The 20,077-nt window shown below is 36.3% G+C and overlaps 1 protein-coding gene across 1 annotated transcript in view; it reads right to left on the reverse strand.

Annotated features, from left to right (window-relative positions):
- LOC140144485 (protein unc-45 homolog B-like) overlaps positions 1-20,077 on the reverse strand; it is a 166,312-nt gene that overhangs the window by 51,649 nt on the left and 94,586 nt on the right. Inside the window, 1 exon segment of the mRNA XM_072166296.1 lies at positions 10,831-10,977. Within this exon segment, the coding sequence (XP_072022397.1) occupies positions 10,831-10,977 (147 nt within the window).

Here is a 20,077-nt window from a genome sequence, read left to right on the forward strand (position 1 = left end):
TCACACGACCACTGCAAGAAGTTACCGATCAAGTTACCTGTTTTCCACAACTACCATTATTTGATCATAAAACACAATTCACGTGCAGAGGCCAAGTTGCATATGATACCACAGTGATCAATATACCACTACCCACACACAACACATGGCAGTCTTCTATCAAAACATAGCAATATGTAAAAATATTGAACCACAAAGTCCTGCGGAAGTAACTGAAATGCGTAGGACGTTGTAACGGCAAATATCGTATGGATCCTATTATGAGTCGGTATTTTCATAGAAGTCTGAAGAATAACAAACTTTACTGCTAGGTACACTCGTATCGGCTCATTATTAAGGTCACATTCGATCTTACAGCCCTATTTTCACAAAGTCTCAGCCATGTAGATGATTATAATCAAATTAATAACACGCATCTTAGAGAGAATCACTCAAAGGATAAATATTGCACTTAAAGATTGTAAGTCTTTTGGTTTGGAAGTCATCGTCAAGTGTCAAAAACGTTTCTAACTACTTGAACACATATTTTAAGGGGACTTTGCACTTTCAGAAATGCATTATCATATGATTTTGGAATGGAAATCAGTCAAGGAATCTAAATAAAAACAGATTTGGAGTAAGACACATTTTGTAGAAAGTTACAAAATACACAATTTTTGCCTCAACTTTGTATACACAATATAAAAAAGGACAAATACAAAAATTTATACAAATCTAGAAACTCCATATCAAAAAAAGTTTTTTAATTTTTTTGAATATTGGTTGTATTTTTGAATTATTGACAAATTATGCCAAAAATATGATTTTTTACCATTTTTAGTCCAAACTGGTCTTATTTGGTCAATAATTAAAAAAATAAAGCCAATATGTGAAAAATAAAAACTGTTCCTAGAATTGGAATATATAGCCTTGATTACGAAAACACACAAAAGCCAAATTTTTTATTTTTCCATTACTGTGTTTACAAAAATTTGAGGCAACTAAAGTGGTTTTTTTTAATTATTATTTTCTTCAAAATGACTTCTAAACAAAATCTGTGTTATTATTTTAATTCCTTGACTAATTTCCATTCTGAAAATGCATACTTTTATATATCTTGCATGAATAACTAAGAAGTTACAGCACTTTTAATTAATGCAATTCTGAGAGTGCACAGCCATGTTGAGAAGCGCAAGACAGACCTGTTGAGATAGAAGTGCAGTGCATATCAGAATATCTATAACATCAGTTACATGTGTTCCTTTAACACTGCTTATGTGAACTTGATCCTAAAACCTGTCAAGAACTCACTTGAACCGTAAGATGCATTAAATCACAATTCTTTCCATCTCCCCTATTCTAGTTCCCCCCATTTTCCAAGAATTGCATATATGGAGTGTGTAAAAAATCAATTCATACACCCTGTGAAGCCATATTGAATGTGATCAATACTCATGCCTGTAACCACCATAATATGAGGATAGATCCATTGAAAACACCAATTACATATACCATATAAAGCCACGATGAAGTGACTTTATAGGACGTTATGACGGCAAACATCCTACATATATCCTATTACAGGTGAAACACATTATGTATTATCACAGATGTCTACAATATGGCTATAAGGCACAGCTGCATGGTTTATATCTAGAACTTCTATATACCATGCAGCTGTATAGCCAACACATTTACAGCATAGACATGAGGATTTCATGGACTTCTTGGAAATCAGTTCATTCTTCTTCTTCTTCCGGTACTGTGCAAAACCTCAAAAGAGTATTGACGCACATTGTTGGCAATCACAATTTTGTAGCAATATTCTATTCTAATCTAGATTGTACAAAATGCAACAGTACTGCATCATACCATCAGCTTTCAATGCTAAGTTGTTGCAGTGGACAAGTACCCCCCCCCCCCAACAAAAAATAAATCAGGACCTCCTTTTGACCTTAGTTGTATTCCTTTACTGACCAGCATTGGGGCTATTCCAGAAATCGACCACCAGCAGAAGATGTGACCTTAATCTCCCACACAGAGGGTGTTGGAAAGTTGAAACTCCATTTCAAATGGAGTCACCCATTCAGGTAACCCCTATTTCAAATTTACATTCCCTGTATGGAAGATTAAGGTCATGTGTTCCATCATAGCAGGTAACCTCTGTCGACTGTTGTGGGTTTATTCAAAGCAAGATTATTCTCAAAAATAATAAAATGAAGCAATATGATTTGGCCAAATTGAATCTTTCGATACAAGTCCTGGATAGTGCATGGGATCTTGTGTGAAAACTTGCAGCCTGCATTGATTTGGAAAGAAAATCTGAATTTGATTGGCAACATCCGTATAAGATGGAAAAGATTTAAAAAAAAACCATCCATTCAGTCTCCCACTCTACAGTACTCTGTCCTTAGGAGGGGATGTAAAGCTGTTGGTCCTGTGTATATAGAGTCAGATAACCTATTATTACAGTCAGTTTCAGAAAGAATTGAGTTTTTTCGCCACGGCTGTCCTAATCTATCCTTGTTGTTTGTGCATGGGGAGCTCTATAAAGCAATAGTTTTTTACGATTGTAATACCCTGCAAAAGTTACAACTTTAGGTGAAGTATTTGTGACAAAATCTGTGATAAAAAAAAAAAAAAGATGTGTCCAAATGTGCTACTTTAACTTTGAGATAATACTTGATAAGTGTAAGTAATATTGCATTACACTTAAAAATCACAGATTTTAGCCTAAATATACAAATTTCAATTTTCAATGGAGTTTTCTGAAAAATATACTCAAGTAGTCACTAGAGCTGGATAGTGCAATCAAAAACACATCAGTGTTAAAACCACTATAGCTGTTCATCCCATTATTTTACAATTGAGGTTGATTTTTAATTTCAGTTTGAATACTATGTTTACTTCTATTAAATGCTCCCCATCTTTTTTCAAAGAAAAAGTGGCCGCAATGCAGTAATTTCCATGCCATAGCATGTAATAAGCATCGTAAGAAAGTTTAAAAACTATAGTCTGCATACCTTTCTCGAATCAGTAATTTAGACATATTGTTTATTAATGTATATCTTTAAATGTTATGATGAGCAGTATATAAAAGTATACATTTCAATTTCAATTCAAGTTTATTTGGTTTCTTCTCACATATATACAAATTATTATTAAATACAGATAATCAAATACATTATAAATTATATGAGATGTGGATGCCATCAAGAACGCTGAGCGTGTGGCTGATGGCACCCAAGGTTACATGAAAATATTATAATGAAAGACATAGAATTTAATAATTTATTAAATATAAAAATAACATTTTTGCAAAGAAAAGAAAAACAGTAAATGGATGTCATATTAGGTACATGCATATACCACATGAATATATTTGACAAGAATTATTTTGATATGAACTAGAACATCCATGAAAATGAGGGTGCAGAAAAAAAAAAACATCAAGGGGGGGGGGGGGAAGGAAATTTACATGTTTGATGCGTACTAGTGGTATTGATCCAGGATATAATTTTTCATTCGTTTTTTAAAGGAGGATAGGGAGCAAGAGTTTTTAATGTCATCGTTCAGTGAATTCCAAGTGGTAGGTCCCTGGGTTTTAATTGTGTTTTTGGCTAGCAGTGTGTTTGTCGTCGCGATATTAAGGTCAAGGGCCTGTCTGGTCTCATAATTATGAATTTCAGAATTAGTCATGAAATGATTATTTGGTAAGTCCTGTGGGAGGAGGTCATGGTGGTAACGATACATATGAGTTGCTAGTTGAAACGTGTAAATATCACGAATTTTTAGTTTTTTTAAGGAAATGAAAAGAGGGGTTGAATGATCCAGCCAAAGTGAATAAGTGCATGTTCTGATGATTTTCTTTTGCATTATGAAAAGGGATTCCAAGTTACTATTATTTTTATCACCCCATACCATTGTACAATAGGATAGGTATGGTAGCACCAAAGTGTTGTAAAGTGTTTGGAGGGAATCCTGGTTTAAGAATGGTCTGACTTTCCTAATTATGCCGTTATATTTTGAAACAATTTTTGATATATGGGATGTATGGGTCTTCCATGAAAGGTTGTTATCAATTAAAATACCTAGGTATTTAGTTACTTCTACTTTTTCGATATCTTTATTATCAATTTCAATGTTAAAATTATGGTCAGGTTTATTGTTGTATTTATTTTTAAAGATCATGAAGTTAGTTTTATCTATATTTAATGAAAGCTTATTTAATTTAAACCAGTTCGAGATTTTATTGAGTTCTTTATTTATTAATTCTTCAAGTTGTTCAGGGTCTTTGTGGGAAAAAAGAATGTTGGTGTCGTCAGCAAAAATAATAAAATGGGAGGAAGGAGATGAGAGTGGGAGGTCATTTATATATAAAAGGAATAAAAGTGGTCCAAGGATTGATCCCTGGGGAACACCGCATATTATGTCACCTTCTGCAGATTTCTGGTGGTTATAAACGACATACTGTTTTCTTTCACAAAGATAATTTTTTATCCATAGATTAGCAAGACCTCTGGTACCGTACATTTTCAGAAAGGAAATGATGCAAGGAATCCAACAAGCATAACAGATTCCTTCAAAAATGTACACTTTGATTCCTCCCCCCAAAACGCAACTAAATTGTCGCCATGCAACCACGGACCCAATTTCAACACTTACTCGACACATATATAGGAAAATCCCAGGGCTTTGATATATATTTAAAGATATCTTGACCCAGAGACTCAGTATTTGAACAATTTCTTCTTATCTTTTCATAAAAAGTACCTGGTACCTTCAAACAAAAAGATGTAGGATATGGATATGTGGTACGATTAAACGAAAATTTGTAGGGCAGCACCGATTCTCTGCTTTATCCCCAGGACTTTTTTTTCCAATTTGCTGAGAACAATAAATAAATTTGTTGGGATTCATAATGTGCACCTGCTCATCCAGACAGATGCTCACAATTGGGCTATTCCAGTTGAAATCCATACACCCCCTATGGAAGACATAACCTTCATCTCCCACACAGGAGTGTAGATTTCAAATGAAGTCACCCATTCAGGTAACCCCATTTGAAATTCATGTGGGAGATTAAGGTAATGTCTTCCATAGGGGGTGTACAGTTTATGACCGAATAGCCCATTTAAAGCAGTTACAACATATAAACAAGAAATGATGGTACATAGTGATGAATATGAAAATATGTCAGATTTCAGGAGAAAAACTCAAATGCTTGGAGCAAAATTAAACCTGTAAAGATGTGTATGAATTGGTAACCACCATACTTTACACAGAGCATATACTGGTCACATAGATGCACGACAGCAGATAAAAACAATACCTTTATTCTCTAAATACAAATGAATTTGAAAACTATTGTAGCCATATAGATTTTAAAGTCAATTTTAATAACATTTAACCATTTTCTACCTCCATTATTCAAATTAGAATGTATTATCAAAGCAGGGCATAAGTTATTGTTAGAATATTGCATAGAAAGTTGTTATGTATGGTAATATGACATACTTCTGTTTTTGCACAGCAATTTGGCTAGACTGTGTAGCAGAATAAGATGCGATACTGGCTATATTATGCCCTGTCACAGTTTCCTCACAGAATGTAAAGTGTGCTGAGGCTTGTGGATCAATGTCTAGGCGTTGTGCCTGTGCGTAGCGCACTATAAATCACTGCGCTTTCTTTTTTTCCTCTCAGTTCTGAACCCCCTTCACAATAAATAAATGTAGATATAATGGTGTAACAAGTGCACAATAATCAATCACTACTCCAATACAAAATAATTCAAGGTTAGCAACTATTTTAAACTGTTGCGATTTGGTAGTTCACAGCATCTTGCAAATGGTAGTTAGCTTTGGCAAAAATCGCATTGCTCATTTCATAGCGAGTGTGTAGAAGAATTCAAATATCACACTATATACTTTTGTAGGTCCCGTGGTTCTTGAGTTATGTTGTAAAGAGGGCTGAAATAACAACACTTTTGTAAAATCTACATAACTCATCCACAACACTAAATCAAGCAAGTTTTCAAAGTAAATGATCTGTAGAATGAACTTTTGCAAAACATCAAAGTGTTATTTTTCAATAATATATTGATTTAGATAATGAAAATCAATATTTTGGCTGCTTCAAAGGGACAACATTTTATGTTATACATAAGTTTTAAAAAATTTGATTTTCCAAATATATCAGGTCACCTTCCTTTAAAAGCTATCTTTAATCAATTTGAATAGCATATAACTTAGAATGCATTATTAGTTTCTTACCCACTCAGTAACCAGGTTACGGGTGCAACAAGAATCAAGTCGTCAATCACGACACCAACTAATACCACAGAATTTGAAAGCTATATAACTTAAATCAATTTGAATGTATTACCACAGTTTCTCATCCGCTCCCTTATTATAATTAAAGTGATAAGGACTCATAATAGTAGTACAAATACTTCACTTGAACATAAGCAAACCTAATTGGCCTTTCTGAATAGCACATCAAACATTGAAACCACTTGATTATCATTTACCTATCACTTGAAAGTACTTTATATATGATTATGGTAACATTCATTCACACTGCATAGTGACACTTATGCATTTACGTTTTTTCCTCCTTTTTCTGTTCCATTTCCAAAGAATTAAATTTACTTGATATCAGGGAATATAATGCTATCATAATTCTAATGGCACGGCAAACACTAAAATTGTCAGGTTATATAAAGGGTATAAAATGTTTTAATAATTACATTCAACAAAAACCTGATAAATGCAAAACATTCTAACATATGTTATAAGAGACGACTCATTTTTTTGCAAAATGTTTACCAAACAATATTTTAGATTATTATTTATATCAGGCTTTTGAGCGATACAACAAAAGAAAGTTTACATGCATTGTGTTATAGACTTGTGATTTAATATTCTATACAAGCACATCTTAGCTGAATGGGCTAAACGTGTTCCTTTATATAGTTGTAATTCTCAAACAGTTAAATATATCACAATTTTGATGAACGATTTAAAAATTGTTACGGATAAAATGCAGTAAACTATATCCACAGCAAACAGCAATCGCAGCTAATTAGTGTTTTGCATTTCAAGTTAGTGTATTGGAAACAAAACCTGGGTTTTACCTGACAACAAATCGAATTTTCTTGTAATAGCAACATCATATGGAGTACCATGCATGCGCAAATCGAAATATTGTGTAGAATAGAAACTCTGTGGTATCTCATATGATAGTCATATTGTGTAAATGGTATGCTTAGCCTGAGTCGCTCGCCCTATCTCAAACAAAATGCGCCATGCGTAGCTGTTGAAAAAGCGAGAGGATTCGCCGTACTATCACAGCAATTTTTGACACAAAGATATAGGGATGATGACGCTGTGCACCGTACAACAACACAACAACATGGCCACCGTACAGGCCCACAAGAGATTTTATAAACAAGTAAAACCACAAACTTTATGCAACTCTGGATGTTGAATAACCTAGGAAATATAATCCACATCTGCAAATAAACATGTATATTTTTCGAATTTGACTTTGGGGGGAGGAAAGCGCAGAAAACAAGAAGGTTAGGCCTAATACGCATTGGTAAGGCCCAGTGGCTAGGTAAGCTTAAATTTTCATTTTACCGCAGAAAGAAAGCCTGATATAAATAATAATAATAATATTGAATGGCTTATTTTCGTGTGATACAAGAATATATTGCACACGATAGAAAAATATATCTTGTATCACACTCAAAGACATTCAATATTATATAATTATTATTTATATCAGGCTTTTGAGCGATACAACAAAACTATATATTGTATAGTTTTTGCAAAATACCCGGATGCAATACAATATTGTTTATATTTATTGTTCACGGCACCTGACAGCACCAACACGCATCACAATACAACAACACAAGACCACGGCCCCCGTGCCGTACCGATACCCTTCGGAAGTACGGACAGAAGCACAGACATTGCAAAAGCAGTATGCCTCGCGGTGGAGGCATAAAAATGCATTGGTTTTGTACACAAGTCTATATCTTAAATAGATTTTGAAGTGAACACAAGTTACAAATCTGCCCCATTTGGATACAAACGTGTAATTTTTTTCCTAATTTTTAAAAAATCAATCACGAATGATTGTAGTTGTTCGCTCTAGGTCAAGGGACTCTCCAAATCAGCTAATTTTTTTAATTTTTTTTTTAATGCAAAAAAAAATTATTTATTTATTTTTTTAGATTTTTGCAAAAATGTCAAAAAACGCATTTGGAGCCAAAATACATAAATTGTGCCACAAATAACACAATAATTACGTATTCCTAGCAGCCCTGTGTATAGTTTATATCAAGCTTTCCTTGTAACCTGCAGAAGATAAAGGGAAGCCATGGATAGAGAAAAACACTACATTTCTTAATTACACATAACATTAAATTAGACTGATTTCACCATTTATTTTATCTAGGAGCATGGTGGCCTAGCGGAACGGGCACTGACTCATAATCGGTGACTCATAATCGAAGGTTGCGGGTTAGAGCCGGCGACGCCATCGTGTTGTGCCCTTGAGTAAGGCACTTTATCTCGATTACTCCTCTCCACCCAGGTGTTTAAATGGGTACCGGCATTCTTAAATGCTGGGAAGGTAACAGACTCGCTGTAGAGGAGGTGTATCGATCCCCCTATAGCAACATTACATGGAGGAGTCTGGCCCAATCGCCAATGAAAGAGAGATGGGCACTCCGTTCACTGTTTATACAGGATCGTCTCCGTTACCTTACTTTACCTTATTTTATACTTCCAAGTCAACTTGCAACCCTTAAACTTCTCTGCTTTTGGTTGTCGGGTACCCCAATGTGCGTTGAAAAGCACCCCTTTCAGAAGGGGTACAGGTGCATAGCAAGTTAGTGACCCACAGGGTGACTAATAAGTTGGTATACATTAATTGTCAAATTGCTTGTCAAACCTTACTATCATTCTATCAATTTTGAAGCTACAGATTTCATCAACACATTTTTTTAGTAACCATCTGAATGTAAAATATTGAGATGGTTTTTGGTAAAAAGGTCTTTATTGCACACTGTGTGATCTCATTCAAAATACATGTGTCATACCTTGTGGACAACAAAAATTTAAATTGGGTATTGTAAAAATAAAATGGTACATGCAATTCACATGCACCCTAGCTGACTATTGAATGTAGCATTGATTCAACAACTGAAAAGTTCATCTTGATTCTGACATACACTGTACATGGTAAATATCACTTCTTTGTCTTAACCCTTACACCCAAAAATACCACAGAATACCACGGTGAAAAAATCAAATCATGCATGCATCCCAGGGTCTGCGATGACGCAATCAGCCTAAGTGTCAAATGCTCACGGAATTGCTGGCCGGGCAGCAATAACCCGTCTAGCTCCCGGTCCGCGATCGTGTGCTTGGCATGCGGGGGTCAAAGGTTCGAATCCCGGGGGTGCCAAGTCAAAAATTCTTCTTCTTCTTGAAAAATTCGGATCTTCTGTGACTTCCGATAGCAAAAAACCTGGGTCAGTGTTAGGGTTAATGCAATTTTTCATTCACCCTGTATATTGCTTCACAAATTGCTTACTGAAGCCAGGGCAAATACCAATAGACAGGTTAATGATGCTGGTATGATATGAAAATATGACCTATATTTATTCTACCTTAAGGTATAGTGGTATGAAGTATATCAGTATGACCTAAGGTTTACAGAATTATACAGAATCCCCTGTATAACCCTGTATCTGAAGTGAAAGAAATTTCTAAGAAGTAAACTGCTGTTTCTTTTAGTTAAATAATAGTAAAATACGGCTCATGCCACCCCACTCGCCTCAAGGCAAAAATTTAGGTAACTAAATGTAGGTGAAGGTATGTGTACTTCTTGTTGGAACAGGTCATGTGCAGGGACAGGCGATTTGCGGCGGAGCGAACGTTTTTCCATGCGATTCAGCATAATTGGCTATTTTTTCCTATGGGCAGGGATACATGATTTGCACTGAAAAAAAAGTTCCGCGCAATTCCGTGCAATTTGCTATTTTTTTCCGCGCAAATCACCTGTCCCTGGTCATGTGTCTACTCTTTTTATGGCAAGTCATAGAATTTAAATTTATTATATTCTCAGGAAAGGAAAAGTGTGGATTCATTATGAATTAACAACACTTGGCTCCTGTACAAAGGTCCCTACAAAGGTATAGGAAGAGTTGTTGAAAACAAATTTGAACGACCTCAATGAATGAAATAAAAAGTAAGAACAAATTAGTAAAACTCCTTGATCGGAGACATTTTGCTTGATCACATCACATGTAAGTAGAGATCACTTGGAACTAGCAATGAACATTTCCTGCTTTGTTTTTGCTTATAATGTGAATCATTCTCTTTAGCACAAAAACTAATGATCGATCCCACGGATACATTTATGTCTACTAATCAGCAATGCAGATTACCTCTGATGTATCAAAGTAGGCTACATTGTAAACAACAAGCAAATTACGGAAGCATTAATATTATGTTTATCATATACTTCCCTCTACCTGATCATATGGTGATCATAAAAGAAGCACGATTACAAAATGTCATAATTGGCTACTCATACCATGTACTAATACGAGGGGTATCAAAAAGTTTTAGAAATCACCCAGAAGTGAAGGAGCTATATCGATGAAATTTTGTCAGTGTAATCACTGGTCCTTACCGTCCTTATGTACATTATGGTCCAAAAATGGTCTCATAAGTATGTTTACTTTCTTTACAGGTGGTATTAGATGGGTTAAAACAATACAGATTTTTAATTACAAGAGTGTGATGATCCCTGAAAATGACTTAAACTTACCGTTAATATTTTTGTGCAGACTTCCTCCCTATGGGAGAGTATTGCCAGAGCTCCTGCTGCTGCTTTAGCTGTTGCTGGGTCTTCCTCTCCAAGGTAGATGGTTAGTAGCTTCACTCTGTCATTCTCCAGACAGTGGAGGTCTGCTGCCTGTTACAAAAGAACAACAAAATGAATCTAGTTTAGGTTTTGTCTATGGTAGTACAGGCATAAAAATATGAGTGATTTTTTGGGGGGGGTAAATGCAGGGGCGGCAAAAAAAGAAGGGACGGTGGAAGACAAAGGGGCAGCAAGAAGAATTATTAAAGAAAAAGGGGGGGGCAGAAGGTGCGTCAAGAATTATTAATGAAAAAAGGGCGGAAAATTGTTGAAAACTAATGTACAACTACAGCTTAACTGCTGATTTGTTCCAAATCAACAGAAAGTCTCTTCCACAATTCATTTTTTGAGATCTGTGCTTGACTGCTGAATTGTTCCAAATCAATCAAAAACAACAATTCTACATATGTGACACGATAAAGGGAAATGAGTCGGATGTCGCTCATATTGATTTTGAGATATTGTCAAAAGAAGGTGTCAAAATTCTTTTGTTTTATATTGTTTTGATAAATTGACATAACTTCGCAAAAAAAAGTCATATCAACAAGGGGTTTTCAGTTTCTGAAAGCTCTAAATGTCCACTTTAGAAACATATTTAAAACTCTCATTTTCGACCAGGGTCGACAAGTGACTCATTCCCCTTGATCATGTCACATATCAGATTTTTGAGACCTATGCTGCCTGTTAAGGGGGTCCATATGTTGTTAGGTAACAACCTAGCAGGTGACAAGGTGTTTCCTGACCCAATAGTGGTCACCAGGCCCGTTTTGGATGTTAGTGATGACAGTGACGACCCTGAAGTCTTCCCAGTATGCGCTGTCACACGGGCTATGAACCAAAAGTGCTCAAAGGTCAATGAAAATTTTGACCTTGATGATACTCCCTTTTTGTGGGACTTAACGGTAGTGGTGTAGCGCCATCAGTGACCATCAGTGGCCATGCTGAGGTCAAAATTGCAGTCAGAGATATATCAAATGTTTAAACTTGTTTGCCACCTTTATTATTTATTAGGCCATAAGGTTACTAATTAATAATAGTTAGCTATTAATAATACTTAGCTACAACATAAGTATGTAACGAACACTACTATTTTACCTGTTCCTGCAACAACATGTTTACAAATCTGTACCCTGATCAGAAACACCTGCACCTAAATAATAAGTTGGTCTATATAATTTCACACTTGCTTTGAAGGACGAATGTTCACGATTGGTAAACAAGTTACCCCCAGCACTATGGCATGTTAATTATGAAAATGTAATTGTTTTAAGATTATTTTTCATCATCAATAAGTTAATTCAACAACAATATTTCTGCTCACGTAGCAGCCATCAAGTTTCAAAACAACATTTTTGCTCACGTGGCAGTCACCAAGGACATAATATGGCCAGAAAACTTAGAAGTCAGTCAGATCATTAGTCTTAAGGTTGGTCTGAACCCTGGAAATATGCAAACTTTCGTGCCTCATAACTGCTCAATTGTTGGTGTAAAGTATATAAAAGTATACATATTTAGAATGGCAAAGACTTGATAAGTTCATCTGTGAGGTCAAATTTGGGCCAAAATGCTAATATTACAGGCCTATACATACATTAATTTTTGTCTCGTCTGAACTATGTTCAGGGAGAGACTTTTTCTTATTCTTATTTCTTATTCGTATATCCAGCCCTGACAAAAATCAGTATGGCCACCTCTCCCGTTGATTTAGGAGGGAACTACTATCTCTATTAAGGTTGGTCTGAACCCTGGAATTATGAGCTGTTTTTTTTTTTATTGTTTTGAATTTCGACCAACTTTGCGAAATTTGCACCAAAAATGGTCAAAAAATGATGGATTTTCAAATGATGGATTTACTTTCTCCTTAATTGATTACTTTTTTCCTAAAACTTTTTCTTTGTATTTATTGTTTATCTTTTTGTTGTTGTTTCACTCTTTGTTTGTCTTTCAATCTGTGTTTATCTTTCTTTTACTATTTGTCTGTGTCTTTTCTTTTAAACTTAAAAACAATATTATCATGTTTTACTAAATGAAACATAGCTAAATCCTAATCCTTTAATTAGTCATATTGGCAATAAAAGTCACTTTTCAATATTTTTGCAATTTGAGGGAATATGGTCCAAAAACATATAATTTTGCATGTTTTCTTACAACTGTAGTCACAAAATTGTAAGACTTGGCACAAGTCTAAGTATTCAAAATCTTGAGTACAGGGTAAGAGTTAGCTCATAATTTTAATATTATATGTTATTTTTGCTAATTGGTTATGAAAAAGATTGGAAAATGTGTTTTCCAAAAATCAGAATGCATAACTTGAATTTAGTCTTTGTTCAAGGCTTGATTGTCACAGAATACGAAAAAGGGCAAAAACAAACCACCCTATAAATGCATGTTTTTGGCCCTTATTTCCAAAAATTGACCAAATATTAAAATTTTACTTTCATTGTCAGTTAGGACTAACTAAAGGATTAGGATTTAGCTATGTTTCATTTGGCAAAACAGGATAATATTTTCTTAATCCAAAAAATAGTGCTGTATTTTGGGGGAATGGGGAGTAGCTCACTCAAGTCTATGAGATGGACATACATTATAAGTATATCTCTAGAACATACCTGTATGGTCAATTTAACTAAATGACCATGCATGATTACTATGCGATGTGCTTTGGTTAACTACAGTGGTGGCACCAGGAATTTTTTTCGGAGGGCATTGAGGGGGAAAAGTGAATTTCAGGAGGGCAAAATCAACAAATTTTATAAAATTGCTACAAAAAGTGGACATTTTAAGTAATTTTGGGTTTTACTGGGGCCACAGGGGGCAAGAGTTCTAACTGGGGGCATTTTCCCCCATGTGCCCCCCCATGCCACCACTGCTTAAATAGCAGATCAAGTCAAAGTACCTACATATATTCTAAAATAAGAAAATGATGGCAATGTTTTGGTCAACAGATTAATCTTGTTAGACAGTGCAGGTTTTGATAAATGGACAAATTATTATTGAAGTATAAAAATAAAGGTAATTAGGGTAAGTGGTTTTGCCAAATAATAACAACAGCAATAACAACAAATAAAAAGAACACTCTAAAAAAACAAGAACAGAAATTGTGATTATTTACAGCCATTGCACTTACTTTGGCCTCCACCACAAACCCTATTTTTACAACATCATAGCAGCTCATGTTACCACACAACTGACGTACTCAGAACCAGACAGAAACTATTTTTCTTTCCATTAGTTCCCCATCCTCAAACCACAAATTCAACAATGTCCTAAATAAAAGAAGCTGACCCCTCCCTCCCTGAAACATAAGTATAGAAGAAGAGTTTATTGACAATCACCAAACATTATGGTATAATCAACAATTAAGACAGTAACACAAACTTGTACAATAGACCTATATAAACTATAAGAAGTAAATATCTCAAGAAATACTCATACTTTACCAGATCTAACATCAAAACATGATTGAACGAAATTGGTTACTACTTTCAGAACATCATGGTTTCCGGAAGGGGTCACGTACCAGTGATCACGTTTTAGTTCTCAAGACTCTGATTGACAAGTATATTACCAAAGCCGGTAAATCTTATCTATATGTTTGTTTTGTTGATTTTTCGGCAGCATTCGACACTGTTTGGCGTAAAGCACTTTTATATAAATTATATAATTCTGGTATTAATGGACTTTTTCTTAAAATAATTCATGTCTCATTTGTTATTAAGTATAATGATAAAGTAACAAATGCTTTTCAAACTTCTGTTGGTGTTAAACAAGGATGTATCCTTAGTCCAAAATCAACAAGAATATGTCATTCAATGACATATCATTACAGTGTAACATATTATTCATGTCAGAAAGGAAGTGCAAACGTTGTTCATTGTATAGACCACACTCCATAACAAAATGATATTCATCTTCAATCTTATTTGCGTCACAATGAACACAAAGTCTGTCTTCAATTAAAGTTTTTGGCGAGGTATGTCGACCTGACTCAATGCTGAAAATTCCATCCAAACTGAAAGATCCAAGCCAGTTTTGACCAATATTTTAACTAGTTTTTTACAAATGTAATCAGACTTTTTGAGCTCCCCCCATGGAAGGACTTTCGATTATAGGATGGCATCGAACTTGTTTGTTCCCTTTTGTCTCATTTGTTTATTCTTCTTCTTTTTTTGGGGGGGGGGGGGTTATGTCACACCTATCTACAACCTTGGCGAAAAATGTTGCCACACCTGAGCGTAAATTGACCAACATCCTTCCCCGCTCCCCTATTGCAATGTTGATTTGGTCAAAATCGTCATCATTTCTACATTACAGTCTCCCAACATAGAAAAATGTGGGTGGGGAAGGGGCAAGTGTAAGCTGCATGTACATTTGCAACTATTATACAAAATAATACGGAACTAATCACATATTTAGCTTCGATTGCGTGCTTTTAACACCAGAACGTGCTGGTGTGGCAATGAATTTCCGCCAGAGTTGTAGGCATTAACAGCTGAAATGTAGGAGATATTGCTGACGATCTTTTTTTCTGCTAGCCTTTCTTATCACGTTTAGTAACACACGACAGTTTAGATTGATTAGCTACTACATCTCAAGTGCATTATGACAGTGATCACAGCACTCTGCAAATAAGTCATTTTCTGGTTATAAAATACATAAAAATTGACCTACTTTGGGTCAATAACTAATATTCCTCTTACATACTAAAATAGTACTGTACCTAAAATATTCTGTTAAAATTAGAATTTGTGTTTGGATGACAAGCACAAAAGCAAATATCATTCACATGTTCAAATGTGTCAATCATTCAAGAATTCAAGAAACTTGAATAGGTATAACTCCCTCTGATCATTATTATTGAAAGAACTTTATTATTTTAAGTTCTTATATGTTAGAAAAGTCAGTGTTTTTTTTGTGTGAGTCAACAGAGTGTAGCAGCCGATTGTGGAGTGTTTTAGCTATAGGGGTAAGGGTATTTCGATTTGGAAATGACAGGGTAGGATGTGGGTACATGTATGCCGGCTGAAATTGGGAAGGAGGAGGTTGTGGAGGGTGGGTGTTGGTAGGGGTGCGCTTGCAAGTGATTGGGTGTACTGTACACACTCATTCACAAGTGTCTGCGGGTACTCCAGGGGTGTGAGTGACCTCTATTGTAAAAAGAGGAACTTTGTTCAAAAAAGAGGAAAAAAGAGGAAAAGCATTAAAATATGCTCATAATAAAGATTCTGAATGTGATCAATCATGAAGAATCAAAATTTGCCCCTGCAGAGAAAATGGGTGCTTCCATGCCTGCATCCAGGGGCGTTCGTGAAAGGCATGTTAGAATGACCGCGGGTCATCACGTGTTTCGTTTGCATAAAGCATCCATTGTGTTCTTGTGGGAGTTTGGCCAATCAGGGCAGGCTCGTTTGTTTATCCGGTTGCGTTGGGAGCCATAGCCGAATCACAACACAATCAGCCATCATTGAGGACGGTCATAAATAATTTTATTTTCGTTCCAGATTAAATTTTCGCGGGGTTTTTCCCCAAGAAAAAACTGTTACAAATTAATTTCGATAATATTCGTGTAGATTTCATCATTGCATTTCATCTTTATTATATTGCAATTCGTCGGAAAAAGAGACAAGTTACTATAGCTACGAGTTCTTGGTCGTGAACTAATTTTCAACATTGAAAATTGACAACGCAGGTTTTTCTGCGAGTCACTGTGACTGTGAGTAGAAAGTTTCGTCGTGAAAAATAGACGAGTTAATTATATTTGCAAGACCGTGGTCGTGAACTAATTATCAACATTGAAAATTGACATTTTCAGCGAGTCATTGCTGTGAGCAGAAGTGAACTGGGAATTTTCATCTGAAAATTGGAAACTGGACTTAGTATACATTATTTATAATATTTCGTCGTGATTTACGCAAGCAAAGATGGGGAAACGAAATAACAAAAAGAACCAGAAACAAACGCCGAAGTCCGTGCAATCTGGTCGAGCGACAGACAGTTTATCTGCCGAGAGACAAACTAGAGCTCAATCGAGGGCATTTAATCAACTGCTGAGTGTCAACAATAACAGTGCCAGCGCTAGTGGTAGTCATGGTAACTCAAGTGCAGACGTTGAACCCGTACCCGTACAGAATAGGGTACATGCACAACATGGACAGGTACCACAACAAAGTATTCAACGACAACGTGAAATACAGAACAATAATATTCAACCTGTACAACCACCAGCCATGTCAGCTGCGCAAGCGGAGTCACAAGAACAGTTACCAGTACATCAAGATGTTCAACAACATGACGGGCACCAAGATCAACAAGCATTGCAAGGTCAAGGCCAAGGGGGTTTGCTGTGGGTACAACAAGACTTGGACCACGCACAAGTCAACGAACAGCAAGGTCAACAGATACCGGTGATACAGCCCGCTATACAACAACAGGGTGTAGCAGATCAATTACTTACAGGTAATTTTCGGGGTACTCGTATTGTAAATCAATTAAATGGATCAATGATTGAGATTAATCGTGCAAATCCTATTGATTCGATCAATGTTTCTCATGCTCATCAAGGCCCTTGTGCAAGTGTTGGTAGGGCTAATCAGGCAATGACAACAGCCTCTAATCCTAGCAATACGATCGCCAATAATTTGGTTACTGCTAGTAATGGATGTGCTAATAATATTGGTTATGATGCAAATGTCAATAGACCTAATTGTAGTAGACCCATGGTAGCAAATACTTTGGTTAGTAATAATTCAATTGGGCCTTGCAATGCCAATGGTAATACAAATAGTAATGCAACGGCAAGTACTAATGTCATCCAAAACTTGGGTTCATCAAGCAATGTTGATATGAATATGATGTTAAATGATCAAATGCAATATGGTTTCAATCCGTTGGTGTCAGTATGCAGTCCCTGGGCACTGGAATTCCTCAGTAAATGAAAAAAAAAATAATAAATGGGGAATTTGTGAATTTTGCATTGCTGTTGGAAAAAAGTGACCCTAATAAGCAGGTTGAAGAGGATCATGCATTGTCTCTGTCAATAAAAGATGGAGGCAAGATAGTGTGGAAAAATGATAAACCCAAGAAAATTATCACAACAATTCATGCTTGGACCAATGCCTTCCTTATTTTTAGCGCAATCTATTTGGAAGCACATCCTAATCGTGCACAAGAGCTGCTGAAATACGCACATTTAATCAGGACAGCTGCATCACGTTTCGGGGGGTGGGGTTGGCGTACTTATGACCAGCAATTTAGGTTGAGGCAGCAGAATCAACCACAAAGGTCATGGGCTGCCATAGATGGGGAATTATGGGCAATGTATATCACCGCACCTACTGGTTACCCGTATCCAAGTTCCTACGCTGGCTCGTACACTGGCAATTACAATAGCTCATATGCTAGTCCAGCAAGGTTCAATAATCGGTTTCGACCGAGGGGAGCAATTCAGGGCGGGTTTCGCCAACAAGGTCAAAGTTATGCAATCCCAAATTCAGCCCAAGGGGGTTTCGCCAACAATTTCAAGGCGCAACACAACGAGGGTTCGATAGTAGAGCAGCAAGTCGGGCTGTGTGCTTCAGATTCAATGGGAAGGGATGCATCGACCAATTTGTACCTACCCACACAAATGTATGCAATGCGGGAGCAAACTCATGGGGCATCTAGTTGTAGAAAAGGGGCAAATACTAGGATATTGAATAATAGTAGCAATACCAAATGTGCAGATTCTATTTGCATTTGCTGTAAATATCCATCTCCGATAAAAGTTGGGAATCTTAGTCCGTTGTTAGACAAATATCCTGACTCGGCATCTGCACAAATCCTTAAGGATGGGTTTTCTGTAGGTTTTAAGTTACATTATTTAGGTGATCGGGTAGCAAGGGAAGCACAGAACTTGCCATCTGTTAGACAATACCCAGATAGAGCAGTGGAGAAATTGAAGAAAGAAATAAGCGCTAAGCGAATTGCAGGCCCATTCATTCAAAAACCCATTACTAACCTTATAGTCTCGCCGATTGGCTTGGTGCCAAAATCAGAACCAGGCAGTTTCAGGCTTATTCAGCACCTCTCATTCCCGGAAGGGGGTTCGATTAATGACGGCATTGAACCAGAATTTTGTAAGGTGAAATATGCGAGCTTTGATGTGGCAGTTCAATTAGTTGTGGGGGTAGGAAAAGGGGCACTCATGGCAAAAGCAGACATTAAATCAGCCTTTAGGCTACTGCCAATACACCCAGCAGATTTTCAATTACTTGGCATGAAAGTTTTGGGTAAATATTATGTGGATAAGGCTTTGCCAATGGGGGCTTCATGTTCACCAGCTCTATTTGAAAGGTTTTCAACCTTCATTGAATGGGTAGTAAAACAAAAAGCGGGGACTGACAGGGTAACCCATTATATGGATGATTTCTATTTTACTGGGGGCCACGAAAACGAATGTTTTATGTCATGCAATCGCCTTGTAAAATGTTTCGAAGATGTGTGCGAACATTTGGGAGTCCCATTAGCACCAGAAAAATCTATGGGACCAAGTACAAAAATTACATATTTAGGCTTGGAAATTGATTCGATCAAACAAATGATTTCGGTTCCACAAGACAAACTAGCCAGCATTTTGGAAAAAGTTCGTAAAATAGCCAAAAATACGAAGGTTTCCCTGAAAGAGCTGCAATCAGTTATCGGGTCACTTTCGTTTGTTTGCAAAGCAGTAGCCCCAGGAAGAGCATTTTTACGCCGATTGATAGATCTTACATGTGGGGGGAAAAAGTCTAGCCAAAAATTGCACTGTCCGAGGGGCTCAGAAAGATTTGAAAATGTGGGTTTTATTTATTGAGCATTTCACTGGAACTACCATAATCCCAGATCAAATGTGGTCTAGTGACGAGGATTTACAGCTGTTCACGGATGCGGCGCAAGTATTGGGTTTGGAGGTTTTTAAAGGGCCAATGGTTTCAAGGTAAATGGCCAAATCAAGTGAAAAGTCATTCTATTGCATGGTTTGAATTTTTTCCCATAGTAGTAGCATTAGTCTTATGGGGAGATCAGTGGACAGGAAAGAGAATTTTACTTAGGTCAGATAATCAGTCAGTTGTAGCTATCGTCAACAAGCAAACGTCGAGATGTCCAAAAATCATGAATTTAATGCGTTTCTTTG

This window comes from Amphiura filiformis, unplaced genomic scaffold (genome assembly GCF_039555335.1).
Source record: "Amphiura filiformis unplaced genomic scaffold, Afil_fr2py scaffold_58, whole genome shotgun sequence".
In the NCBI taxonomy this organism is placed as follows: Eukaryota; Metazoa; Echinodermata; class Ophiuroidea; order Amphilepidida; family Amphiuridae; genus Amphiura; species Amphiura filiformis.